The 27,937-nt window shown below is 44.5% G+C and overlaps 1 protein-coding gene and 2 long non-coding RNA genes across 4 annotated transcripts in view; 2 read left to right on the top strand and 1 right to left on the bottom strand.

Moving 5' to 3' along the window:
- LOC145735648 (uncharacterized) overlaps positions 1–13,653 on the top strand; it is a 189,858-nt gene extending 176,205 nt beyond the window's left edge. For both annotated transcript variants that reach the window (XR_014179716.1, XR_014179715.1), the window contains one exon: positions 13,226–13,653. This is a non-coding gene — a long non-coding RNA (uncharacterized LOC145735648). The remainder of the gene's footprint in view (positions 1–13,225) is intronic.
- On the bottom strand, positions 242–4,820 carry LOC145735616 (uncharacterized). Its single transcript, XM_081989608.1, has 2 exons — positions 3,737–4,820; positions 242–543 (listed from the first exon to the last, which is right to left on the bottom strand). The coding sequence occupies exon 1, from the start codon at positions 4,686–4,688 to the stop codon at positions 4,236–4,238; it is 453 nt and encodes a 150-aa protein (XP_081845734.1). The 5' UTR covers positions 4,689–4,820; the 3' UTR covers positions 242–543; positions 3,737–4,235.
- A 1,592-nt stretch (positions 13,654–15,245) lies between the features above and the next one.
- The window catches only part of LOC145735650 (uncharacterized), a 123,821-nt gene continuing 111,129 nt past the window's right edge, over positions 15,246–27,937 (top strand). Inside the window, exon 1 of the long non-coding RNA XR_014179718.1 lies at positions 15,246–16,036. This is a non-coding gene — a long non-coding RNA (uncharacterized LOC145735650). The remainder of the gene's footprint in view (positions 16,037–27,937) is intronic.

Here is a 27,937-nt window from a genome sequence, read left to right as displayed (position 1 = left end):
TAATTTAATGTGCATACTCATGAAGGTCTGAACAGCTGACATCACCCTTTCTAACTTTTTTAGTTTTTTCTAAATACTTACATTGAGTTGTTAAGTATAATTTGCCCCTTAACATAGACCAAGCGGACGAACATTTGATTGATTTGAATGAACTCGACCCCTTGGCCGCATTTCCCCCCCATCTATCAAATCCGCCTACACAGAACCCAACTGCAAGCTACACGGGACACGTAGCGCCCGCTGCGGCCGGTTGTTCGGCTGCCCTCCCCGGTTCGGAGTTCGGACTGGCTGCCGGGGAAGATTGCAGTCATTTTACGGCCGGAAGAGGCGGTGTCCGCGACAGCGATGCGCCGAGATTTGTTGAGCGGTCGTGCGGAGTACTGAACGGAGCATACGGTTTGGGTAAATGTGGGAAAAACACATTTTGGCAGCGTTCAAAATAGGTATTTTTGGACGCTGGAGAGATTAGATATCTCTTATTTACAAAAAAGGGCTTTTTAAAACACACTACACTCATATATAAATAAAAATTTGCTTACAAACCTTGATTAAAACCGAAAAGTAGTAGTCCATATGCACACAGTGGAGTAGTGAGTGTAAGTGAAAGCAAAACTCAGAGTCGATCTCCACAAATATTTATTAATAAAGGTTGTTATCTGCCTAACATGTTTCGGGTGTATTCAGACACCCATCTTCAGAGGCTGTAAGTTATACAGTGTGTTAATTAAATACTTATAAAACTAAGGATATGGAAGCCTACCTTAACTAGATCACTAGTCTGCTGACTGTCATTCTAAAAGGGGGGAACCCAGATGTACTAAGGTGGTTTTTTTATTCTGCACGGGGGAAAAAAACCTTGATCAAAAAACCCAGTTCTGGTTCAGAGGTTGCTCCGTTTTTTATTCTCGAAGGGGAAAAAAACTTAATCAAAACCCAGTGTTGATGTCAAAAATGAAGTTAGTTGTTCGGTTTTTTATTCTTGAAGGGGGAAAAAACTTAATCAAAACCCAAAGAAGTTGAATGATGTAAAAACTGCATGTTTATCTGTAATAAAAAGCATGGGTAGAAATAGGATGTCCTGAAGGGGTGTATATGTAATGGGGGGGGCGGCAGATAAATTAAAGTCAAAAAGATAAAATGAAAGGCAAGTCAAAAAAAGGGGGGCTAAACTGTATCTAACCTGAAGGAGACCAAATGGACACGAAAGGGACGTCACACAACAAAAAACCGCGGTGGACACTCACAAGTTCGACATTTAACAGATTAAAATGGGGGGCGACTTTCCCTTTGTCACTGTGGAGGTGTGACCGTGCAGGGCAACATAGCTTGGGTGCAGCAGGACATGGAGTGGCCAAAATGGCTTCCAACCCACGCCAAGGGCAGGTTGCAGGAAGCGGAAGTCTAGGGGGCAGCAACATATTGCCAAACTCGAAAAAACCAAAAAACAAAAAACCAAATCCCCCAGAGAACTGAAAAGGTCAAAACACCCAGAGCCGGACATGACAGACAGCTGACAGCAGACAATACATGTGTGATCGGTCCACTCATCAAAACAATACAGTGTAAACAAATAAAGTTAGGTTAAATTGGTACTTAACACTAATTATCTGACCGCTTAATTATAGGTTTTACAAATAATGCAATGGTTAGTCGACAAATGAAAGCAAGAAACAAAATTAAAATTAGATTAACGTTAAGTTAACGTTAAGTAATGAGCAACCTTCAACCTGGGGACACAAAAGCACAGATTAAACACAGTTCTTGAGCACAGGCAAAAGCAAACGTAAGTATCAAACAGTGGGAATTGATTAAGGGTAAATGGGGGTTGAAATTTAATGTAGGGGGACTGGGAAAAGTGTCTGGGGAACTAGAAATTGAGGGATCTGAAGAAAGGAGTGGAGCTATGTCTAAGCTGGTCATTAAGGCAGACCACCTTATCGTTGGATGAAGCCTTGTGGATTTCAAGGACCTCCAGAAGGTCCAGCAGATTGCCTTTTCCACAGAAATGGAGGGGCTTAAAGCCCTCATGAACGTTGAAAGTATGGTTATTAAGGCGAAGGTGGAGTGAAAATAGTGATTTCATGTAGCTAGTGTTCAAATTTGGGTTGTTAATAAATTTTTCAAACTCTCTCTTGTGTTCATGTATTCGAGTTGCAAATTTTCTACCTGTTTGACCAACGTAGACAGCTTCACAGTTGGCCGTGCAGCAAGAGAGCTGGTAAACACCAGACTTATTAAGAAGCGGAGTTGGATCTTTGGAGTTGACAAGAAAACGGGATGCAGAGTGTGATACTTTAAAGCAGATAGAAATGCCATAGGACTTGAACAGGGACTTGAAACCAAGAGAAAAAGGCCCCAAGTAAGGTATTGAGAAGTATCTAGTCTCAATGTCATGCTCTCCCACTGTGAGCCTTCTGTTGACAAATTTCTTGAAGTGGTTGTAGTAGATTTTGTTAACTAAACTAGGAGGGAAACCATTGTTGGTAGCCACATTAAATTTCAACCCCCATTTACCCTTAATCAATTCCCACTGTTTGATACTTACGTTTGCTTTTGCCTGTGCTCAAGAACTGTGTTTAATCGTGCTTTTGTGTCCCCAGGTTGAAGGTTGCTCATTACTTAACGTTAATCTAATTTTAATTTTGTTTCTTGCTTTCATTTGTCGACTAACCATTGCATTATTTGTAAAACCTATAATTAAGCGGTCGGATAATTAGTGTTAAGTACCAATTTAACCTAACTTTATTTGTTTACACTGTATTGTTTTGATGAGTGGACCGATCACACATGTATTGTCTGCTGTCAGCTGTCTGTCATGTCGGGCTCTGGGTGTTTTGACCTTTTCAGTTCTCTGGGGGATTTGGTTTTTTGTTTTTTGGTTTTTTCGAGTTTGGCAATATGTTGCTGCCCCCTAGACTTCCGCTTCCTGCAACCTGCCCTTGGCGTGGGTTGGAAGCCATTTTGGCCACTCCATGTCCTGCTGCACCCAAGCTATGTTGCCCTGCACGGTCACACCTCCACAGTGACAAAGGGAGAGTCGCCCCCCATTTTAATCTGTTAAATGTCGAACTTGTGAGTGTCCACCGCGGTTTTTTGTTGTGTGACGTCCCTTTCGTGTCCATTTGGTCTCCTTCAGGTAAGATATACAGTTTAGCCCCCCTTTTTTTGACTTGCCTTTCATTTTATCTTTTTGACTTTAATTTATCTGCCGCCCCCCCCATTACATATACACCCCTTCAGGACATCCTATTTCTACTCATGCTTTTTATTACAGATAAACATGCAGTTTTTACATCATTCAACTTCTTTGGGTTTTGATTAAGTTTTTTCCCCCTTCAAGAATAAAAAACCGAACAACTAACTTCATTTTTGACATCAACACTGGGTTTTGATTAAGTTTTTTTCCCCTTCGAGAATAAAAAACGGAGCAACCTGTCACCTCTGAACCAGAACTGGGTTTTTTGATCAAGGTTTTTTTCCCCCGTGCAGAATAAAAAAACCACCTTAGTACATCTGGGTTCAGCTGTCCCCCCTTTTAGAATGACAGTCAGCAGACTAGTGATCTAGTTAAGGTAGGCTTCCATATCCTTAGTTTTATAAGTATTTAATTAACACACTGTATAACTTACAGCCTCTAAAGATGGGTATCTGAATACACCCGAAACATGTTAGGCAGATAACAACTTTTATTAATAAATATTTGTGGAGATCGACTCTGAGTTTTGCTTTCACTTACCTTGATTAAAAGCTAAATTAAACGATTCACTTCGTACTACAGGGTCCAATATAGTCCCAGCGGACGTAATTGGACACAAAAATGTCATTTATGAACGCTAGATCAACACCGAAGTCGATCTTTGCCGGTTTTAAAACGTTAAAAAACAATTGGAGAAAGATTGTCCACAAACGCGAGTAATTTATTCGGTTAGTGCGCTACAAAGCGGGCGAGTGGATTTTTTCCTTTGTTATCGTCGTCGTCAATACATATGTTGCAAAAAAAAAACAAAAACAACACACAACAAATTGAACGAACTTTCTTTTTTCAATTAATTTGTGGTTCTGAAAAGAACCGATTTTTTTGAATAAGAAAATGCCTTTTTTAAAAGGACAAAATCCCTTTTTTAAAAGGACAAAATGCCTCTTTTAAAAAGACATTTTCTTACCCAGGCAAACAGCTTCATCAACCTGCTCTTGCAGTGTTTCTAAAGTTGCTGGCGCTTGAGTATGCATCGAATTCAGCACTCCACATGTTTGGATTCAGCACTCCACATGTCAAACTCCAATATTTCGCCCTCCAAAGCAAGTTTACGGACGCGGCCAAGCTCCTCCACTATGGCAGTTGCCACGTGAATTCGTGGATCCTCTTTAGCCGGGGAAAAATCTCTTTTATTTTCTAAGTCACTTTGTGAAGATGACAAATCATCGGCCATGACAAAAACTCTCCGTTTTCTACGCCGCGGCTGATCCTGGCTAGTTGATGGCACCTCGTCATCAACCCGCTGTTTTCTACGCCGCGGCTGATCCTGGCTAGTTGATGGCAACTTGTCATCAACCCGCTGTTTTCTACGCCGAGGCTGATCCTGGCTAGTTGATGGCACCTCGTCATCAACCCGCTGTTTTCTACGCCGCGGCTGATCCTGGCTTGTTGATGGCAACTCGTCATCACTAGATATTACTCGACGCGACATAGTAAAACTTGTAAACAGAACGCCACACCAGTTAGACACTGACTGAAGCTGAAATTACGATGCGTGACGCGGCGTCGACGACTGTGGTGACGTAGCCAAAGGGCGTGGCACCTCCTCTTGATGAGAGGACATGTCGTCTTCCTCAGGGTATCTCAACTCCTGAATGCGGTTTTGGGTATAATAGCTAGGGGTGTCCTCTGTAAGGTTTTTCGTGGGGTTTTGTCGCGTATTATACGGGTGCGTGTTACGCCGAGGGACGCTCATCGTGCTTCGTTAACTTGATGTAACGGGCTAGCCCGACGGTCACTCCGCCAAATCTCACGAGTCACTGCTACAAACACCTCGGACCGTGCACGCTAACACGCGCCAATCGGAAAATTAATCCGTTCTACTCTTCTGGGTTCGTGATGGGTAACTCACTCAGTGAAAAGCGTTTAAATATTTTAAACTAAATTTATTGAAACGGGATGCCAGCTAGTCACTCCAGGACCAACAAAAGGACGCTCTTCCAAGGATAGAATGGAAAAATTTGGGAAAGGGATGCTTTCTTAAGCTGCTAGGAGTTTTCTAGGCTCCTGCTAAAGAATAAACAGTCTTTAAGCCTCCTTGGGCGACTGAATATTAAAGTAAATAATTTTATTAATTACTTAATTAATCACATTGACTAATTATGAAAAATTAATCAAACTTAGATTGATTTGAAATTTATTTAAATTTACTCTTAATTAATTAATATCACTATGATATTAATTAAAGTTGAGAATAGGAATAATAAAAGGAATGCTTTGGTAATCTCGGATATGACTGGATCAATCCAGACTTTGTATTGTCACGTTTTGGGGGTAGCGCAGGAAGAGAAACAACAATCGTAGCTCAAGTATGTCTTCTTTATTTTTATACTGAAGATAACACTTAACCAATTCTTACCCCCAGATTAAGAGGGCCGCCAGCACCGCTGCAGGCGGGATGCACATGGAACACTCTCTACGAGGGGGTGTGTAGGGGTGTGGGTGTGTGTGTGTGTGCGTAAGGCCTTCTGATGTGCCGCCAAGCGGAACCCGCTCGATACGAGCAGGGAACCCCTATGTGCGACACGCCCGAAGGATTTACTTAAGGCACTGCAAGCCCTCTTGAAGTGTCGCCAAGCGAAACCCGCTCGATACGAGCAGGGAGCCCCTATGACCGACACGCCCAAAGGACTTACTTCAGGTACTGATAGGGTCAAGAGTTCGGACGGTCACCTCTTGGTTGCGTAAGAACGCTTGTCTTTTCAGCCTGGGCTTCCAAGAAGGTAACGAGCCGTCCGGGCACTAAAAAGTTCGGACTGATGCTCGAAGACCGACCTAGAGACCAGTGATCTTAGATGGTTTGAGACGCTGATTAAATACCCACATCATGACCCCAATTTGCCGGTCTTGCTGATTCAGACGGTGCACTGGGGGAGACCGGGGCCAGACTAGGTAACGGAACATAGTGCAACTTATGTTATTCGTGACATCTCCCCCCTCTGAAGAGTGTTCGCCCCGGACACTTAACCCTAACATAACTGTATAACCTACGTGCCCCATGGCTTTATTTACATCGTGTGACCAATCGTAATTTAAGTTTCTTATGCTCCTCTCGTTGTTTCCCATGTGGTTCTCCTCGAATCTGTCGCTCCTTCGTGGAGGGCGGTCTAGTCCTTCTGCGCGCCAGAGCACCCGTTACTCAGTTCGCGGGTGGTGGCGCCCTCTAATGACTTTCCTTGACAACTTCTAAGTGTGCGGGATGGTCGCTCGTTTTGTGGGTTGTGCACCTTTGTTCTGTCCTGGCGGGAGAGGGCGTAACGGTCGGTCACCCTACTTAAATAAGTCTTTTGTAAGTTATGTTTTATTGTTTATACTTAATGTTTAGACTATGTAAGCTTTTTTATGAAATATACTGAGTTTGCACCCTACTTATGCTAAATGTTACCCTTACAACTTATTTTATTGTTCAACTTCTTTGCTTTCTACGTCTGAATCTACATCGGATATATCCCCCAAGTCCATTCATCATAGAATGGTAAAATCCTCCCTATGTGTACTATATCCGTTTTCTTTCCTTTTTCCTTTTTTACCTCGTAATTAACCTCACTGAGTTTTTTTATTATTCTGTAGGGACCAAACCATCGTAGCAGCAGTTTTTCACTTTTTCCCACCTTCCTGATTGGGATAAATATTTTCACCCTATCTCCTACCTCAAATTCACCATTTCTGTGGTATTTATCATAAATGTCCTTGTCCTTCTCTTGTTTTTTGTGGATATTATCTACAGCAATTGCCCTTAAGAATAAAGCTTTCTCTCGTAATTCGTTTGTGTTCGATTCGTCCTCAGTTTCTAAAAGGGTGGCGTCCAGTGGGAGTGTGGGGTTTCTTGCAAATATTAGTTGAAATGGGCTAAAACCTGTCGTCTCTTGTTTGGCCGTATTGTATGCAAATGTCACGAAAGGCAGATAAGTGCACCAATCTGTCTGCTCTGTATTGCAGTATAGTGACAGCATGTCAGCCAACGTTTTGTTTAAGCGTTCAGTTAGGCCGTTGCACGAGGGGTGGTATGCCGTTGTAAAAGTGCTTTTCAGACCCATAATCTGTTGTAGTTCCTGCACTAGTTCGGATTGGAATACCTTGCCTCTATCGCTGAGGATGCTTCTAGGAACCCCGTGAATTAGTATTACTCGTTCTAATAGGAACTTTGCTACAGGTCCTGCCTTCCCTGTCACCACTACTATCGTTGTCTTGCCTTGGTTACTCCTCCGGAATGGTCCCAGTAGGTCTATCTATCCCTACTTTATCAAATACCTTGCCCACTTTTATTGGCTGGAGTAACCCCAATGGCTTATCGTTTGTTGGCCCTTTTCTCGCTTGGCAGTCCCTACTTCCTTTAATGTAATTTCTGACGTCCTTAGTCATAGAATCCCAATAGTATTTGGGAGTAAGTCTACTTATGGTTTTTGTTACCCCCATATGTCCGCTGGTCGGTGCGTTGTGAGCTTCCCACAAAATTTCCTCCCTAAGTGACCGGGGTATCACGAGTGCGTGTTCCAGTCCTTCCTTAGTTTGTGTTGCTCTATACAGAACGCCCTCCCTCAGCCTAAAATTCTTTATTTTCCGTCGTGTCAGTGCGTCAACGTTTGTTGATTCGGGGTTGCCTATTGCTGATTTTAATTCTAGTATGTCCTTATCCTTATTCTGCAATTCTCCTATGTCTAACGTTGATACCGTAAAAGTGGGTATATCATCTAATTCATCTAATTCGACTTTGCTCCACCCTGCCACCGGGTTCCGTGATAGACAGTCCGCATCTTAGTGCTTACTGCCTTTTTTGTAGACTACCGTGTAGTCAAATTCTGCCAACTTGAGAGCCCAACGTGCTAATCTTCTTGAGTGATCTTTTACATTGTGAATCCAACATAATGCGTGATGATCTGTTACGATTTTTACAGGGTGTCCATAGATTAGATGCCTTAGGTAGGTCATCCCCCAGACTGCTGCTAATAGCTCCAGCTCGCTGATCGAATAGTTCTTCTCAGCTTTTGACAAGGCCCGGCTTATATATGCTATCGGGTGGTCTTGACCGTCACTGCCTTCTTGGAGCAGAATTGCCCCTATTCCATCTATACAGGCGTCCGTGTGCATTGTACATCCTACATTTGGATTGTAATGTTTTAATACTGGGGATGACGTGAGTTTTTCTTTCAGCAGCTCAAATGCTTTCACTTGATCTTCATCCCAGCAGAATTTGTTCTTTTTTGTGGCCTCATGTAAGGGCCGTGCCAATACCGCGTAATCCTTTATAAATTTCCTATAAAAATTGCATAATCCTAAAAAGCTTTGTAGGTCCTTTGTTTTCTTGGGTGTGGGGAATTGCTTAATCCCTGCAAGTTTTTCTTCCTCTGGGCTTATTCCTTCTTTGCTTACTGTGTAGCCCAAAATCCTTATCTTTTCCTGTAAATATTCGCATTTACTCGGTTTTAAGGTCAGATTGGCTTCTCTCATTTTCTGGAATACTTTTTGTAATTTTGCTAAGTGTTCCTCTAAGTTCTCTGAATAAATAATAATATCATCTAGATAAATTAGTATGTCCTTCCATTTTAGGTCCCTAAATATTCTATCTGCAAGTTGTTGGAAGGTTGCTGGTGCATTGCATAGACCAAAGCTTAATACGTTGAATTCGTATGATCCATGTCCCTGTGCCGTGAATGCCGTGTATTGTTTGGATGACTCCTCTATAGGTATCTGCCAGTAACCCGAGAACATGTCCAAAGTCGTGAAGTACTTGGCATTGCCCATGTATGTGAGAATGTCATCGATTTGTGGTATCGGGTAACATGATTTTTTGGTGACCGGGTTTATAGTTCTTTTGTAGTCCACGCAGAACCTCGTAGTGCCATCCTTCTTTTTCACCAGTACAACGGGGCTCGCCCATGGCGAGTGGCATGGTCTTATTACTCCGCAATCGAGCATTTCTTTTATTTGTGTGTCAATGATTTCCTGCTCGGATTGTGAGACTCTATAAGGGCGGCATTTTACTGGTTTGTCTTCTGTCACTTCTATTTTGTGCTCTATAAGTTGTGTTTTGCCCATAAATTTTGGTGACTTGCAAAACACATCCTCATATTCAACCAGTAGGTCCTCAAGTTCCCTTTTGAACTGCTTCTCCCTAATGTGGTCCAGTTTGTGGTCTTCTAATGTCACCACTTCTTCGTCTACTCTCTGAGTTGTACAGAGTGCTGTTGTGCTCAAGCCACTGGGCTCTTCTAGCCGTGCCACCGTTGTGTCTTTGTAAATAACCCTTCTAGTTGGCCCTAAGTTCTTGAGGGTCAATGATATAGAGTCTTCGGCTCTTTCTAGGTTGCATAGTAGGTTGTTGCGTACTAGCCATCCCTCATTTTGTACTACTAACATTTCTGTAGACAAGGGTATTTCTGGTGCCGTTTTGACGGTTTTTTCCTCTCCTGGCTTCAGGGTGTAATCTTCATTTGCCTTCAACTTAATTATCACGTGGTCACCGTTCTCTATGTAGTTTGGCAGGGTGTTCCAGGAGCTGGTTTCTTGTGTCTTGATTTTTCTTGGTCGGGGTTCTTTATTTTTTGAAACCAGCACCGTCACACTTGTTTCCTTGAATGTCTCATACAGAAGGTCTTTAAGCTTCTCCCAATCTGACTCGCTGTTTGCGGATGTCAATCTAGGTATAGCCACCTTACTTATTTTATTTTGTACTGCCCAATCTTTCAATTTCCTACAGCACTGTTGGAGCGTATGAGTAGGGATATATTCGCTCCCCTCTTCTTTTAATATCATCTGTAGGGTATGTCTGTTTTTCTTAAACAAACTGACCACGCTCCCTACGGGTAGTTTTTCTGTGTTATAATCTGCCAAATGGTCCCTGATGGCTTTTCCCACTCCTCTATCTCTACTGGGAGCCGAGGAGACTGCCACGGCCCATGCAGTGCTGCTTGGAAGACTGAAGATGGACCCCGGCATTTCTAGGACCACCTCTGTCCAGCTTCGTGTTATACATGGTTTTTTGGGTGCCGAATTTTTCTTTCCCCCGAGCGTTAACACCAAGTCCTGATTTAGGGTGAGTGTATTAGATATTAAGCAAATTGCTGCCTGCATTTCTCTTAAGAATTCCACGCCCAAAATAAGGGGTTGTGGTGTATTCTCTAATATTGTTGCTTTAATTTCTAATTTTTTTATGTAGTTTCCTCCGAGCTCCAGTGATGCCATTGTTTCGCCTAGACTTCTTACTTTCTGGCCGCCTGCTGTCACAAGCAACGTGGGTGGGTCTTCGATTCTACGTTTTTTGTTGACTAGGAGATGGCTTATCACATTTAGCTCTGCGCCCGTGTCGATGATCGCCGGTACGTAACAGTCATTTACAACAGTATTAATATACAGTATTTTGTAGCACGTTGGGCCCCGAGTGGAGAGGGTGACGGGGCTTAGTTTTGCCACCCCCTGGAGTTTGGGTGTTGCTGTCTACTTCTGCAAACAGCAGCAAAGTGGCCTATTTTGCCGCAGTTGTAGCATCTAGGCCTATTATCGTACGTTCTGGTGTGTCTATGTGTTGAAACGTCACGAACAGTCGAGCTATGTTCCGACTGGCACTGAGAAATCACTCGAAGACACTTGAAAAATAACTTGAGAATAACTTGAGAATGACTTGAAAATGACCCCTATTTATATCCTAATTTGACCCTTTTTTGTGCCATTTGGTCATAATTGACCAATGCCACCAAAATTCCAGAATTAGCCCCGCCCACTTGTGGATATACTCCAAAATTTCTGGATCAAGGGTTTTCTTCATGGTAAAGTCCAGAAAAGAGTTACGAAGTTGGTTTTTGGTGCAATCGATGTACATCGGTAATCCGCATCTAATGCACCAAGTCCGGACTGCTAACTCGAAAATTTTTTCCGTCAAAATTCAGTTTGAAATTTTGCGGCCCGATAACTTTCTATTTTCTACAGTGTTTGACTTAGAACGCTGAAAATTGGTACTCTGGTAGTACTCAACGATCTAAGACCAATGGTGGCAAAATGAAGAAAATCGGTCAACGCGTTTTCCGGAAAATGACCACATTCCACCGTTTCGGCCATCCCATTTCGAGGCCTGTAAATCCTGAAGGGTGGAGATAATTGAACGCCGGAAACGGGGTTATTATTTAATTTGGCAAGACGAATCGATTGAACCCACTTTCAACCGCCTAGGGTGGTTACTTAAGGGTGAAAAACGATAAAGGGTACTTTCTTTCTTTCTCTTACTTTCTGGCACTAAGATGTCATGAGCGGGCGGCTCATAAAGACCTTTATATGGAGCAAGAGGAACTTAAAGCCAAACCTAGCGAGGCAGAAGTCTTTGCCAAAATTGCGGAAATGGAGGCAAACAAAAAGAGCAACTATTTCCTTAACGATATATCTCAGGCGCTAGGTTTAACAAAAGACCAAATACGCCACAGGCGAGCCAAACCTGAATACAAAGAATATCTTCGGCACGCACGCGAGAAGACAAAAACTACGATGTCTCTCTCGCCTTGGGTTGCGGGTGCGAGGAAAAAGTTTCAGGTCCCTCCTGCGTCCGATGACAATAAAAGGTCCACTGCCACCAAATTTGCTGCACCAACTTGTGACGAAAAGGCCGGACCATCTTGCCACTCAATTCCGCAAAATCAGGAAACCAAGACGACAATAAAACCTCTTGCGTCGTCTCAACCATTGCTGGAATTAAAGACGACCATAAAACCTCTTGTGTCGTCTCAGCCATTACCTAGAACGCCTCGACAGTCCGATGTAATATCTATAGCTGTCTCTCCGGTGAGCATAGATGAAAGCTCAAATCTGACGGCGAATGAAATCTTCTACACTCCGCCGTCAGCTGAGCCTGATATACCAACTAAGCGAAGGTGCATAACAACAGATACCGTAGCCCAAGAAACACCTAAACGGGCACCGACCAGTGTGTCGGAATCGATAAGATGCCAGCCGTCTAAGGCTCCGATCAACATAATCTCTAATATCACCATCATTAGGCCCAGCCTAAAAAGAGATAGAGAGCCGGAAGAGGACTACGACACTTTGCCTCCGGCATCAAGAATTAGACAGGAAACACGAGACGACGACGACGACGACGACGACGACGACGACCTTGAACAATTGAATTTATTCTCTCATCACATTTCGTTTCAGATATATGTTATTTCCCACTGGTGGGTGATCGGCACCACTCACACTCAGAGTGCCAAGTGGGCCATTTTTGGTAAGCAGAACTGGCGCTGTGAGATGAACCAAACGTCGAGTTAAAGCGCCTAAATCGACGCTTATGGGATACCATGAAAGGCGTTGGTAACTTAAGACAGCAGGACGGTGGCCATGGAAGTCGGAATCCGCCAAGGAGTGTGTAACAACTCACCTGCCGAAGTTACTAGCCCTGAAAATGGATGGCGCTGAAGCGTCGTGCTTATACTCGACCGTCAGCGGCATGTGCGATCGTCATTGACGATCATGAAGCCCTGACGAGTAGGAGCGGCGGTGTGCGCAGAAGGGCTGGCCGCGAGGCCGTCTGGAGCCGCCGTCGGTGCAGATCTTGGTGGTAGTAGCAAATACTCCAGCGAGGCCCTGGAAGACTGACGTGGAGAAGGGTTTCGTGTGAACAGCCGTTGCACACGAGTCAGTCGATCCTAAGCCCTAGGCGAAAGCCGATGTTGATGCGGTGTAGTCGTTTTACGAAGAGTCTGTGTGCTTATCGCATATACGTGCTCACACCCATCGGGCGAAAGGGAATCCGGTTCCTATTCCGGAACCTGGCAGCGGAACCGTCAAAAAGTCAGGCCCTCGCAAGAGAGTTCGTCGGGGTAACCCAAAAGGACCCGGAGACGCCGTCGGGAGATCCGGGAAGAGTTTTCTTTTCTGCATGAGCTTTCGAGTTCCATGGAATTCTCTAGCAGGGAGATATGGTTTGGAACGCGAAGAGCACCGCAGTTGCCGCGGTGTCCGGATCTTCCCCTCGGACCTTGAAAGTCGCGCCAGTTCGTACCCATATCCGCAGCAGGTCTCCAAGGTGAAGAGCCTCTAGTCGATAGAATAATGTAAGTAAGGGAAGTCGGCAAATTGGATCCGTAACTTCGGGATAAGGATTGGCTCTGGGGATCAGGGCGTGTCGGGCTTGGCGAGGAAGCAGGAACTGGTTGACCAGCCGGGCCTGGGCCAGGTGACGGTTTCGGCCTGATCCCAGCTCGGTCCCGCGCCTTGGCCTCCTGCGGAACCGCTTTGCTGCGAGGCCCGATGAATTTCGGTTCGTCGGTGTCCTCTTCGGCCGCTATTTAACGATCAGCTCAGAACTGGCACGGACCGGGGGAATCCGACTGTCTAATTAAAACAAAGCATTGCGATGGTCTTAACGTGATGTTGACGCAATGTGATTTCTGCCCAGTGCTCTGAATGTCAAAGTGAAGAAAGACTCTCTTCAAGCGAATAAATCTTTCGCCCTTCTAAAGTTTCATTTCAGGTGAGATTTCGCAGAAGAAATAGTGATCATACTGGCAATACAGTGGCAAAGGGACAAGTGCCAAAGGCACACCTAAGATACGAAACACCAAAGTCCCCAGTACCTCCACGGAAACTTTAGGCGGTCCACCTCCACGTGGTAAAGGGCGGGCAATGACTGACGGCGATTAGTCGTGGGCTTGTTCACCACGCCATAAGTCCGTTGGCGGCTAAGGACCAATTGGCCAAGATAATTTCGGCCACCCATTGAGGTGATAGTGGGATCGCTAGGCACAACATCAGCCATAGTTCAGGGTTTTCTGTTAAGTGTTCGTGTTTGCGGCGCTGGATACATTCCTCATGGAGGAGACAACCGAGCCTTCGGCTACGGACCAAAAAGGAGGCACCCTTAATCATGAATTTAAAGAAACGGGCTCAAGAAATAATTCTGAGACCCAGGGGACCTCCACTTTATCAGCAACGCATTGCTGTACGAAATGCGGTAAAAGCTACCAGACTCGTAGCGGTATGCTTAAGCATCTGAAAGAATGCGGATCTAGAGATCGCAGGAAATGCGAATTCTGTGAGCCGGAATTCGCGACCTTTCTGGCACTAAGATGTCATGAGCGGGCGGCTCATAAAGACCTTTATATGGAGCAAGAGGAACTTAAAGCCAAACCTAGCGAGGCAGAAGTCTTTGCCAAAATTGCGGAAATGGAGGCAAACAAAAAGAGCAACTATTTCCTTAACGATATATCTCAGGCGCTAGGTTTAACAAAAGACCAAATACGCCACAGGCGAGCCAAACCTGAATACAAAGAATATCTTCGGCACGCACGCGAGAAGACAAAAACTACGATGTCTCTCTCGCCTTGGGTTGCGGGTGCGAGGAAAAAGTTTCAGGTCCCTCCTGCGTCCGATGACAATAAAAGGTCCACTGCCACCAAATTTGCTGCACCAGCTTGTGACGAAAAGGCCGGACCATCTTGCCACTCAATTCCGCAAAATCAGGAAACCAAGACGACAATAAAACCTCTTGCGTCGTCTCAACCATTGCTGGAATTAAAGACGACCATAAAACCTCTTGTGTCGTCTCAGCTATTACCTAGAACGCCTCGACAGTCCGATGTAATATCTATAGCTGTCTCTCCGGTGAGCATAGATGAAAGCTCAAATCTGACGGCGAATGAAATCTTCTACACTCCGCCGTCAGCTGAGCCTGATATACCAACTAAGCGAAGGTGCATAACAACAGATACCGTAGCCCAAGAAACACCTAAACGGGCACCGACCAGTGTGTCGGAATCGATAAGATGCCAGCCGTCTAAGGCTCCGATCAACATAATCTCTAATATCACCATCATTAGGCCCAGCCTAAAAAGAGATAGAGAGCCGGAAGAGGACGACGACACTTTGCCTCCGGCATCAAGAATTAGACAGGAAACACGAGACGACGACGACGACGACGACCTTGAACAATTGAATTTATTCTCTCATCACATTTCGTTTCAGATATATGTTATTTCCCACTGGTGGGTGATCGGCACCACTCACACTCAGAGTGCCAAGTGGGCCATTTTTGGTAAGCAGAACTGGCGCTGTGAGATGAACCAAACGTCGAGTTAAAGCGCCTAAATCGACGCTTATGGGATACCATGAAAGGCGTTGGTAACTTAAGACAGCAGGACGGTGGCCATGGAAGTCGGAATCCGCCAAGGAGTGTGTAACAACTCACCTGCCGAAGTTACTAGCCCTGAAATGGCGCTGAAGCGTCGTGCTTATACTCGACCGTCAGCGGCATGTGCGATCGTCATTGACGATCATGAAGCCCTGACGAGTAGGAGCGGCGGTGTGCGCAGAAGGGCTGGCCGCGAGGCCGTCTGGAGCCGCCGTCGGTGCAGATCTTGGTGGTAGTAGCAAATACTCCAGCGAGGCCCTGGAAGACTGACGTGGAGAAGGGTTTCGTGTGAACAGCCGTTGCACACGAGTCAGTCGATCCTAAGCCCTAGGCGAAAGCCGATGTTGATGCGGTGTAGTCGTTTTACGAAGAGTCTGTGTGCTTATCGCATATACGTGCTCACACCCATCGGGCGAAAGGGAATCCGGTTCCTATTCCGGAACCTGGCAGCGGAACCGTCAAAAAGTCGGGCCCTCGCAAGAGAGTTCGTCGGGGTAACCCAAAAGGACCCGGAGACGCCGTCGGGAGATCCGGGAAGAGTTTTCTTTTCTGCATGAGCTTTCGAGTTCCATGGAATTCTCTAGCAGGGAGATATGGTTTGGAACGCGAAGAGCACCGCAGTTGCCGCGGTGTCCGGATCTTCCCCTCGGACCTTGAAAGTCGCGCCAGTTCGTACCCATATCCGCAGCAGGTCTCCAAGGTGAAGAGCCTCTAGTCGATAGAATAATGTAAGTAAGGGAAGTCGGCAAATTGGATCCGTAACTTCGGGATAAGGATTGGCTCTGAGGATCGGAGCGTGTCGGGCTTGGCGAGGAAGCAGGAACTGGTTGACGAGCCGGGCCTGGGCGAGGTGACGGTTTCGGCCTGATCCCAGCTCGGTCCTGCGCCTTGGCCTCCTGCGGAACTGCTTTGCTGCGAGGCCCGATGAATTTCGGTTCGTCGGTGTCCTCTTCGGCCGCTATCTAACGATCAGCTCAGAACTGGCACGGACCGGGAGAATCCGACTGTCTAATTAAAACAAAGCATTGCGATGGTCTTAACGTGATGTTGACGCAATGTGTGTTTTCTGCCCAGTGCTCTGAATGTCAAAGTGAAGAAATTCACTTTGGGAGTAACTATTGACTCTCTTAAGGGCAAGGTAATGAGAGTTGAGTCTCCCGTGATTTCTTGAAGTGAATACCGAGCGAAAGCGAGGCCGCTAGAGTTCTTCTAGCGATCACTGCGTACACGAGATTCTTTTACTTGAGCTTTGTTTTTATAGTCCAGCTGCCTCCGGATGTATTCCAGGCGAGAGTCGGGCAACGTTGGTGACGACCATCGGAACCAGCGGCTAAACGATGTGACGCCCCGAGAGGAAGTGGTAGAACGCACGACGGCCCAGAACACCGGGTCCGAAAAATCCCCTGTCCTCAATTCCTCTCGGGTAGTTACTGAGACAGGGGTAGGCTTTACTAAGGAACCGCCCAACACCGCCTCAGGTCCCAAGCCGGCTATGGCAAGCCGCGTTCTGTCTCAGAGAAGCTGCCCCAAAGGGAGACGAGGTGTATTAACGGCCGACGGCTCGGATCAGTCCGGGTCGTCGGCCTTTTTTATGACTCGTTTTTTGGCGGGTAGTAGCCGATCAGAGACACCGCCTCCAGCCAGCAGAGGAGGCGAATCTGACATGGATGGTGCCAATTCACAACGCGGTAACGCGGGCACAGGGGGCCGTGTTTTAACCGGACCTCCCAACCATCTACATGTGTGTGAGGATTGTCATAAGACATTCCCCGATGCTGCAAAATTATTGCGGCATAAGAGAGCTCGCGAATGCGGAGACAGAATGAAGTGCGCTTGGTGTGACGCACGCTTTGGGGCGTTTAAAGCCACGAGGGCACATGAGAGGAGGGTGCATCCGAAGGAGTACCAAGAACAGGGCAAAACCCTCGGTGCGGACGACGAGCCGGAAACCCTTCAGGTGATGGATCGCGCCGAGGCTCGCGGGGCTTATTCCCCCACGAGAATTAATAAGGCTCTGGCTGAGCTAACGGGCTGGACCATCGACCAGGTCCGCTACGGGCGTAAGAAGAGGCAGTACCAGGTTTACCTGGAGGAGGAACGGAGGCTCGAAAGAGGAACCGTTTCCGACGTTACTGTCTCGGACACTCCCGCAGATATACCAACTCCTGCCGACGATGTAACCCGTGCCTCGCTCTCGCAACAACAACATCGTCTCTCTGGAGAGGACTCCCCGAGTTCTCCTCCAATTGTACCGCCCGTTCGCGCCAACAAAAGGCCTCGAGACGAGTCACCGTCTCTGCCGTCTGCTTCGGTGGGCGGTAAGAGACCCAGAGTTGACGGAGGTGTCCCTCAGGAAACGGATGCTATTAATAACACAAACACCGCTGATACCCAGACGTCAGCCGAAGTTTCGAAGAAGATGGCTCTTGTCATGGTCCAACAAAGCGTCGTGCCGCGCGACGCTCGCCCTCGTTGGAAATAGTTGAAGTGGGATCCCTGACGCCTGTGAGCGAGCCCTCCTCAGTATTAACCGCCTCCGCCGTCGGCCATGGAAGCGAGCGAACGGAGACTGCTGCTTTGTTACCCAACGGGTTTGAGCAGTGTCTTCGGGAACTCGTGGAAGTGGTCGGCGGCGTTTCCATGCCCCTCAGGCAGATTGCTACTTTGGCGATCAGCGGGACGGTAGCCGAACTCCAAGCTTCCATCAGCAGCTGGCTCCGTCCCCTTGTCAAGCCCAAAGACCATGGGCCGAGGAGGGCCAAACCGCAACGCTCCTACGGTCAGCGGAGAGGCGGACGTGATGACCGCGCGTCCAATTACAAGAAGGCTCAGGACCTATTCCGACGTGACCCAGCGGGGCTAGTAGACACTCTCCTTCAGGGAGTGTCGCTTGATAGCGACCCAGAGACACCCTCGGTCGAGGGCGTCGAGAGTCTGTTCGGGGGGATTTTTGAAACCCCGTGGGTGGCCGACGACAGGGAAGTCGGCGTCGGAGGTGCACAAGAAGCACCCATAAGGCCTATTACGGTCGAACATGTCAGGGCCGCTAAGCGCGGTTGGCAAAACTCAGCCCCGGGTCTCGACGGGATCCGGGTAGCTGATGTTAAGGCGCTCAATAACATCGAGCTTGCCATACTATTCAACGCCCTATTGGGCAGGCGTGTCATCCTTCCGGAGTGGAAGCAACTCCGGACGACACTTGTTCACAAAAGTGGGGACCGTAAGGACCCCGCTAATTGGAGACCCATTACCATCGGGTCTGCGGTGCAGCGTCTACTGCATCGCGTGCTCCTCGCAGCGTTAAAATCTCAACACGCGCATAATGAACACCAGCGTGGCTTTGCCCGGGTCAACGGGACACTAGCTAACGTTGTCCTCTTGGACACGTATATCAGATATCGTAAGGCCGAATTTCTACCCTTCAATGTGGTATCATTAGACATTCGAAATGCCTTCGATACCGTTAGCCACCACTCGATCCGGCGCGCGTTAGCCCGTGCTGGTGTCAATTCGCACATGGGCAGCTACATCCTAGACCCTTTGTCTCCCTTTATTTTTAACTTAGTTGTGGACGAGTTACTGGGGAAGCTGGACTCCGGTTGGCACGGGGGCACGCTACCGCGTGGCAGGGCGTCGTGCATGGCCTTCGCCGACGATCTTGTCTTGTTGGCAGACAAGGCCCGGCACATAAGATCTATGCTGGGCGAAACTGAGAAGTTCTTCGGGCTCTGTGGGATGTCGGTGAACCCCGCGAAGTGCGTCGCTATGGCGACACATGCACCGCGCGAGGGAAACTGGCCCCACTTGGTCCAACGGAGCGTCTTCAGTATAGACGGGGCAAGGATCCCTCAGGTCAGCACTCTGGATACCTTCAAATACTTGGGGCAATACTTTGGGCCGACCGGGCTTTTAAAGCCTTCGGTTCCTCATCTTCGGGAATGGTTGGAAAGAGTCATCAGGGCTCCTCTGAAACCGGATCAGAAACTGATAGTCGTAAAGACTTACCTGATCCCGAGGCTGTTGTTCGGACTTCAGAACACCGAAGTTACCGGCAGCGGCCTTAAGGACGCTGATCGCCTCATTAACAGGACAGTCAAAAGAATTCTCCACCCATACGCCGGATCATATGATCCACGCGTCGGTGAGGGATGGCGGATTAGGTGTGCCGGAGCTGCGGAGGGTAACAGCTCTTGGCTCGGCTCACTAAGATCCTTAATAACACGGAGGATCCAGTCGTCTCGGGGACTGTGGGTTCAGAGGTGTTTAAACGCAATATTGAGCGTATTTCAAATTTAGCTGGTGCTTGTCCCGCATCCCAAGTATGGAGGGAGGCGCTCGCCTCTGGGGCTTATTCTCGGGGTCTGGAGAAGGCTGCGGAAGACTCCTCTAGTAGGAGTTGGGTTATGGCTAAACCTAACGGTTGGTCAGGCCGAGACTACGTTAGGGCGATTCAACTCCGGACCAATAACCTTCCATCCAAAGGGCTCCCATATTCACGTCCGTCGAGGTGCCGGGGGACGGGATGCCTCGAAACCGAGAGCATCCCACACATCCTTCAGAAATGCTCCGTTGTGCACCGTGAGCGTATACACCGTCACAACGAGATAGCTAGTAAAATCATTAGGCACGCGCGAGCCAAAGGATGGGAGGTCGAAGACGAGCCTCATGTCAGGCATGACGATGGGACTCTCTTCAAACCGGACATTGCGGTGCACCTGCCGGGTAACCGGACGGTGGTCTGCGATGTTCATGTCCCGTGGGACGGGGGAGCTTCGCTCGACGAGGCTCGGAGGCGCAAGAAGGAGGTCTACTCGGGGGCGTCTTTAGAGAGGCCGCCGCGTCGCGATGGCCGTGAACTGCTCATAGAGCCACTAACGGTCGGTGCCAGGGGTATATGGCCTCGAACTAACGAGCCCGTCACGTCTCTGCTAGAGATCTCAGGCCCATTGAAAGCGAGCTGTGTACACAGTGCGCTTAAGTGGGCGTCCACACTCCATCGGACATTTATGAGCAGAGTGTGGCGGAATGAAGCACGTCCTCCTGGGTCTCCAGGAGCGCGCTCTCAGCGTCGCGAGCAACATGCGACGGGGGGCGCCGGATCGCAGTCCTCACACACACCGCCGACCGATTCTTAAATTTAACTGACTACTCGGTCAGTCCATGTCAGCTCTTCGCTGATTCTACCATAGCCAAATGCCTCGTCATCTAATTAGTGACGCGCATGAATGGATTAACGAGATTCCCACTGTCCCTACCCACCTCCTTCGGTTCTGACTTTCGTAGTGTACGGACGTGTATTAGTAGTGGGTTTAATTAAATTGGAGATACGGACTAAATTGGCTAGTAATTGGATTATGAGTTTGGAATAACGGAGAGTCTGTACAAAACGCCTGGCGTCTCCACAAAACTGATGGTGGAAAATTAGATCATCTTGCGTTCAGAAGATCTGTAGCAATTCTTGAGTCATTTAGAAAACGATCAACAGCAAAACATTCCAGACTTTCTAGTGAATCCCACTCTTTTTCTAAGTTTGATGGAAAGGATCATTTAATAATATATAAGGAAAAACAAACTCCATGCGCACATTGCCACAAAAAATGTAATTTCGATTGTGAAAAATGCAATGTAGCTTTGCAACCTAAAGACTGTTTCAAGTGTTTTCATACGAAACTGTAATGTATATTTTGTTTAGTACTAAAACTTTTTGATAACCATTATTTTTATGGTTACCATTATTATCTATTAGGTATTGTCACAAGTAGATTGTCGTTAATTAATTTAATACTAACTACTATCAATACGTTAATTACTTAGTCAGCAAATAATCGGCCACTGACCGAAACAAGTCGTTGACCACTCAAATTGAAGAGTAAGCAATTGAACCTTTTAGAACGGAAGCTAGCTAAGGTGTTGCAATCGCCAGTCAGCAATAAGTCATCAATTGTTCGGACAATGATCCAAGTGCTTAGACAAGCAATTAAGAAATTGAACTGACTAAGGGATCGCAATACCTTACAATAAATAGCCGAGAAATTTGGAAAGAAGGGAGTTAGAAATTATCCGCGAAACTAGACGGTTCGGTCGCGAAAATTAAGGAAACTCTACCTTGACACTTACCCTCGTCCAAAATGGTTTGTGAATTAATTATCATGTAAGTACAAACTCTATAATTTGAATTAAACCAACTTATGTCTGACAATGCTTTTTATAAATTCAGTTTTCATTTAATCTTTCTTTATTAGTTTCTCTATGAATAAACGTTGTTGTTTTTGTTATCCAATCTTTGAGTTTAACTTGACTACGACCCCAGCCTACACGTGCCCGCGTTACGACTAAAAATTAGATCGTGACAGTATACTTTAGCATTTTGCAGAACTGTCACTTATTATGTTTCCCAAATAATGTACATATTATGGCATCCTTTTTTGCCAGCGTCCTTTAAAAAGAACACCTGTTTTTTTAAAAACGGTTAATTTAATTTAATTTTTGTCTGTGTGTTTTTTTACGATAAAAACATACTTGGCGAAGTAGAGTATGTGGCTTTTAAAAGGACAGTGGCCTTATCTGGGCTAGACAAGTCAATTAAACAGACTTTGGTGTCATCTCCTTCAGATGAATGGTTGTTCGGTTCTGATTTGGAGAAACGTATGGAGGCTGAAAAACAGCTGAATCTTTCGGTCATGAAAATCAAGGCAAGTCCTGCTAAAAGGGCGACTACTACCATGCAGCAGAATTTAAAAAACTTCCGCAATCCGTCCCGACCAGTCAGGGGAAGACGTCAGGGCGGACGTCAAGTGAGAATGAATCATCAGACCCACTTCTCTACGTCAGACGTCGGATTATCGTCAGCCAGGATCCAGACCCAGAAAGGTGGCCTTTCCAACAAGAACGGATCGGATGGAACAACGAAGGCGTTAAACTCTAGGGTTAGTAGCTCTAAGAAAGCTGGAATTTTAAAATTTCAATTTTCTTCTTGGAAAGCGTTGACTTCAGATAGATTTATTTTATCTGCTATTCAGGGTTTTAAAATACCTTTTCTATCTAGGCCAGTTCAAAAAAGAGCGCCTATTGAACCTAGTTAGTCAGAAGTTGAGGTTAACGACTTTCTTAACGCCATTGGAAAATTTTTGGAAATGGGTGCTTTGCGAAAAGTTCAGCCTTGCGACGGGCAATACCTTTCTTCAATTTTCTTGGTACAAAAACCTGATAAATCGTTTAGATTGATTCTAAATTTAAAAAATTTGAACAAGTTTGTTCACACATCTCATTTTAAATTAGATCATAAGACAGTCATAGGTTTGCTTAAAAAAGACGATTTTATGGCTACTGTGGGTCTGAAGGATGCTTACACTTTTATTCCAATACATAAGCAGCATAGAAATACTTACGCTTTTGTTTCCAAGGAGTTCAATTCTCTCCCATTTGGTTTAAATTGTGCTCCTTTTCTGTTCACCAAATTAATGAAACCAGTCATAAGTTGTTTAAGGAACCAGGGTTTCCGCTTAGTGATTTATTTGGATGACCTTCTTATTTTGGGGGCCTCAGATCAGGAATTTACCAAAAATGTTGTTGAATCGATAGCATTGTTAGAGTCGTTAGGTTTTGCGATTAACTATGATAAGAGTGTTACTACACCAACACAAATAATTAAATATTTAGGTTTTTTATACAATTCAGCAGAAATGATTATAATTTTACCAATGGACCAAAAAGAAAAGATATTTGCCTTGACTAAAAAGTTTTCTTTTACGAAAATATGTCAGATGCGGGTTTTTGCGAGGTTTGTAGGGACACTGACGTCTGCATGTCCAGCGATATCTTATGGTTGGCTTTATACAAAATCTTTTGAACGCCAAAAGTATTTGGCACTGCGAGATGCTCAGGGAAACTATGACTCTTTAATGAATATACCCTTTACTTTATCTACAGATTTTGATTGGTGGCTAACCAATATTATAACTGCGCAGAAGTCATTAAAGCCTCGTAATTTTGACACGGACTCTTCTTTAACAGGTTGGGGTTTATTTTGTAATGGAGAAAGATCACACGGTTTCTGGAGTGCTTCAGAAAGACTTTCTCATGTCAATTATTTGGAGCTTTTAGCTGCGTTTTTTGGTTTGAAATGCTTTGCCAGTAATTTAACGCATAAAGATATTTTATGTCGTATTGATAATACTACAGCAATTGGGTACATTAACAGAATGGGCAGTATTCAACATCCGAAACTTCATGCACTTGCTAAAGAAATTTGGCAATGGTGCGAATTGCGAAAAATTCATATATTTGCGTCGTATATAGGAATGCACACATTGACCCGAATTGATTCGCCGCGATAACGAAGCGAATATTTCGCGACACAGGCGGTAGAGAAATTCGTCTCTCCTATCACATTTGCGCGAATATTTCGCGACACGTAGGAAGTCAAAATTTGTGGGTACACTTGCGCAAAAATTTCATAAGACATATTTTTTTATTGATTATATAGAAAGATGGATTCTTCAAGCTCTGAAGAAGAAGTATTATTGGCTGCTTTAGAAGATGAGGAAGGTGAAAGGTAAGGCATTCTAACAATTTTTTATTAAATATAATTATGTGGGAACTTTAAATTCGGTAGCGCCTTAACATTTACAGGACAGGAAAATGTTTAACGTCAATTGAGTAATAAAAAGTAACATTTTGTGCTAAAGTTGGTGTTTTTTTTTTTCTTTCTTTTCTAAAAAAAGCATAGAAAACCCCGATGCCCTTAAATTTGGACTCTCGGTACTACACGCAAGGATAAGATTTTTTGAATCCTTACTGCATCTATCTTATAAAATACCACTAAAGAAATGGCAAGCGAGGTCGCAAGAAGATAAAAAAATAGTGGCTGAAAGGAAACAGAATATTCAAAATGCATTTAAAGAGGAAATGGGTCTGCTGGTGGATATTCCCAAGGCAGGTTTCGGGACTACTAATGACGGGAATACTTCAAGAAGATTTTTCGCAGATCCAGAAAGTTCTTCCCGTATCACTGGGGTTGATATAAATCTTATTAAAAAATGCAGTATAATTTTACAGGCTTTGTCAAGTGGACACAGGATAGATACTTCTAAATTTGAAATGTTTGCAGAAGAAACCGCAAAGCAATATGTCGATTTATATGGATGGCATCCAATGACTCCAACAATGCATAAGGTTTTGAGACATGGTACCACAATAATTGACCACGCCATACTACCTATTGGCCAACTCACTGAAGAGGCAGCTGAGGCCAGAAATAAGCACTTCCGGACATACCGCCAGAATTATGCGCGAAAATTTTCGCGAGAATTGTGCAACAGAGACATTTTGAACAGACTTTTGCTCAGTTCTGACCCTTTTTTGAGCTGCTCAAGAAAAAGGCTTCAAAAAAAAAGTAAACCTTTCTCTAAGGAGACAATGGAACTTCTGCTACCAGAACCATTAGATGACGAAGAAATACATTCTAGTAGCGAAGACGATGACGAATCCACTGAAAACAAATCTGATTAGTGAATTTAGATTTAATTTCAATCATTATTATTTCTTTTAATTATTTGATGCCTGACTGGTTGTTTTAAATACAATATAATACCTTGAAACAGCTTTTTATTTCGTTTAAAATCGTTTATAAAAGCAAAATAATTTTGAGCAGCTTTTGAGGTAAAATACTCCTCTGTGCGTCGTGTGGCAAATTTGAATCCATCATCGAATAGCTGGAGAAAAGTGGCAATGAAAAGATGCTTTTAGTTTTGAGATATCTCTTCAAATAAGGTTAGAAATAAATAAAAACAAAAAATCGAATTTTTAGTTTTTTTCGGATATCTTCGGAACTACTCGGAAAATCGAAATTTTTAAAACGGCATTTAGTTCAGCTTTGCGCAACTTTGCCCCAATTTAAACTTTTTCATATCTCTTATGGCTTCTGAGATCCCAATGGTGAGGGTCGAATTTGCATTACCCTGTATATTGGCTGGACAAAGTGGCATTACGACTTTCTTGTATAGCTCTACGACAGAAATATCTGCGCAATTCATGAAGTTCGGCAGCGGAACTGGAACAGTAATGTATTTGGACAACCGTATCACTGAAAAAAACCATGGACTTTGATAATTACTTTACAAGTTACCAACTTCTGCAATATTTACAATCCAAATAAATTTTTGCGGGTTAGTTGTAGTGACAAGAGATTATAGATCACAACATCAATAAAACTCAATACATTTTTTTTGCTTTTAGTTAAGACCATAAGAATCAAACGATTTCAAAATAATCCGCTTTTGGACGATAAAGAGCTTAAGAAAAAAGGCCGGGTCTCCCACGACACAGCTGTTAGCAGAGATGAAATTGTTATAACCAAATAGTACGACAACAAGCCAGTGTATTTAGCCTCAAATTTTGTTGGAGTCGGGATACAGAACGACTGCAAGCGTTGCGATAAAAAACAAAACACTCACATACAAGTACCCAGACCAGAATCTGTAAGAATATATAACGTAAATATGGGAGGTGTGGATAAGGCCGACTTGTTGTTGGGATTGTATCGATCCCATGTAAGATCTAGAAAATGGCCCCTTGGAATGATCTCCCATGCATTTGACGTTGTACTTGTTAACTCTTGGCTAGAGTATAGAAAAAAAAACGAATCTTTGGGTATAAGAAGAAGCAAAACTTACGATCTTTTTCAATTTCGTCATAAAGTTGCCGAAAAACTTGTATATAGCGCAGTCATCCAAACGAGGTAGGCCAAGCTTACAAAACGGCATTGAAAAACCTTCTCCAAAACTGCAAAAATTTGAAAGTAAACCAGTAAAAGAAAAAAGACTAGATGGAGTTGATCATTATCCACAGATGACAAGCCCAATAATACCAGGTGCAAGTTGCCAGGCTGTTCTTTAAAAACACATGTTTATTGTGTAAAATGTGAATAACATTTGTGCTGCTTTAAGGGTAATAACTGTTTTTATAAGTTTCATAACAAATAAGAGTTTTAATAAATAAAAAGTCCTGAACGTATATGTATATGAATTTTCCACTTAGACATATTGTCTTTCGTCGACGGCATGACGTCACGGCCGTACGGAACCAATTAGGCTAATTCACGAAAAATCATAAAAAAATTAATATTTTTCCCTCAAAACGCCAAATTTTTTCAAAATGTTTTTAGAAGGGTCATGACTGAAAGGGTTAATATACCGAATTAGTCGTGACCCGACGTCCAATCGACTCAAATTTGTATTCCCCAAAATAGTGCAAATACGAGTAGAAATGCCGTCGCCCCAACTTCGGTTAATCGAACGTTGGATCAACGTCCAAATGCCGTTTGGGCATTATGCATAGTTCTTAGAAAACACATGTGATTAGCATTAATTCTTCGATATAAATAGGAGCTGAGCAGACACAAAAAGTTAAATTTGCTGGAGGATGTTGTAATATACAGGGTGTCTCAGTTTTAAGTGCCCAAACTTTAATGTCGGATAGTACGTCGAAAAATAACAACACTTTGCTATATAAACCTATATCCAATAGGGCGTCGTTACTGATATACAGGGTGTTAAAGTTTTTTAAAAAAATTGCTTATTTGAGAATTTCTCGAAAACCGTTGGAGATATTGTAATGAAATTTTTGTGTGAATATCTCCTGTTCAAAACGTCTTCAATGAAATAAAAAATTGAACTGTGACGCAACCAGTGTCGTACTTACCGACGTACGCCTAGGTACTTTGGATAAAAAAAATGTTACGCCACTGCCTTTTTGGAAATTAAAATTTGTTTTTGAGATGACTGTTTAATTTGGGAGACAAAAGTCCTCTTGTGTTTTTTCGGATTGACGCACCATTTCAGAGTAAAAAAAGGAAAGGTGACATCATTGCATGTCTTAATTACATGGATTAATTAAATTTTATCGTTTGGATGACTTCCCATTCTGGTTGGTGACAAATGTCGAACTGACAGCACATTATAATAACGTTCAATTTCAACACTTTAAAGTTTGTTTAGTTCTTTTTTTAAAATGCCACACTTATTTACTAATGCCGAGTACGCTGACATACATTTTATTTATGGATACTGCAACGGAAACACTAACGAAGCGTGCCGAGAATATGCTAGACGATTTCCAAATCGAAGGTGTCCAAATAAAAAGGTTTTTATGAAGGTTCATCACTTGTTGAGAGAGTTTGGATTACGCAAAAACCCAGATAGACCTAGAAGACCACATGGAAGATTTGAGGCAAACATTTTAGAAGTGTTCGATAACAACCCCACAGAAAGTTGCAGAAATGCCGCTAAGCAATTACGAGCGCGCAATATTCCAGTCTCAAAGGATGTAGTCCATCGAACCTTACGAAAGAATGGAAGAAGACCTTACCATTTGCAGCCAGTGCAATATTTAATGCAAGAAGATGGACCGAGGCGTAGAGAATATTGCAGTTGGCTGTTGAGATCAATCCAAATTGATCATTTGTTTTTGCGTAAAATTTTATTCACTGACGAAGCCACATTTACCAGAAGAGGTGTTGTGAACTTTCATAACTTGCACGTTTGGGGGAATGTAAATCCTCATCAAGTCAG

The sequence above is a fragment of the Ips typographus genome, linkage group LG11 (assembly GCF_016097725.1).
Source record: "Ips typographus isolate SLU linkage group LG11, UJ_Ityp_2.0, whole genome shotgun sequence".
NCBI classification, from domain to species: Eukaryota; Metazoa; Arthropoda; class Insecta; order Coleoptera; family Curculionidae; genus Ips; species Ips typographus.
The sequence above is the reverse complement of the archived record's forward strand: the minus strand, read 5'-3'. Positions and strand labels throughout refer to the sequence as shown.

Bases quoted from the DNA above. Each gene is read 5' to 3' on its own strand.
- LOC145735616 (XM_081989608.1), bottom strand. From the start codon at position 4,688: ATGTCGCGTCGAGTAATATCTAGTGATGACGAGTTGCCATCAACAAGC.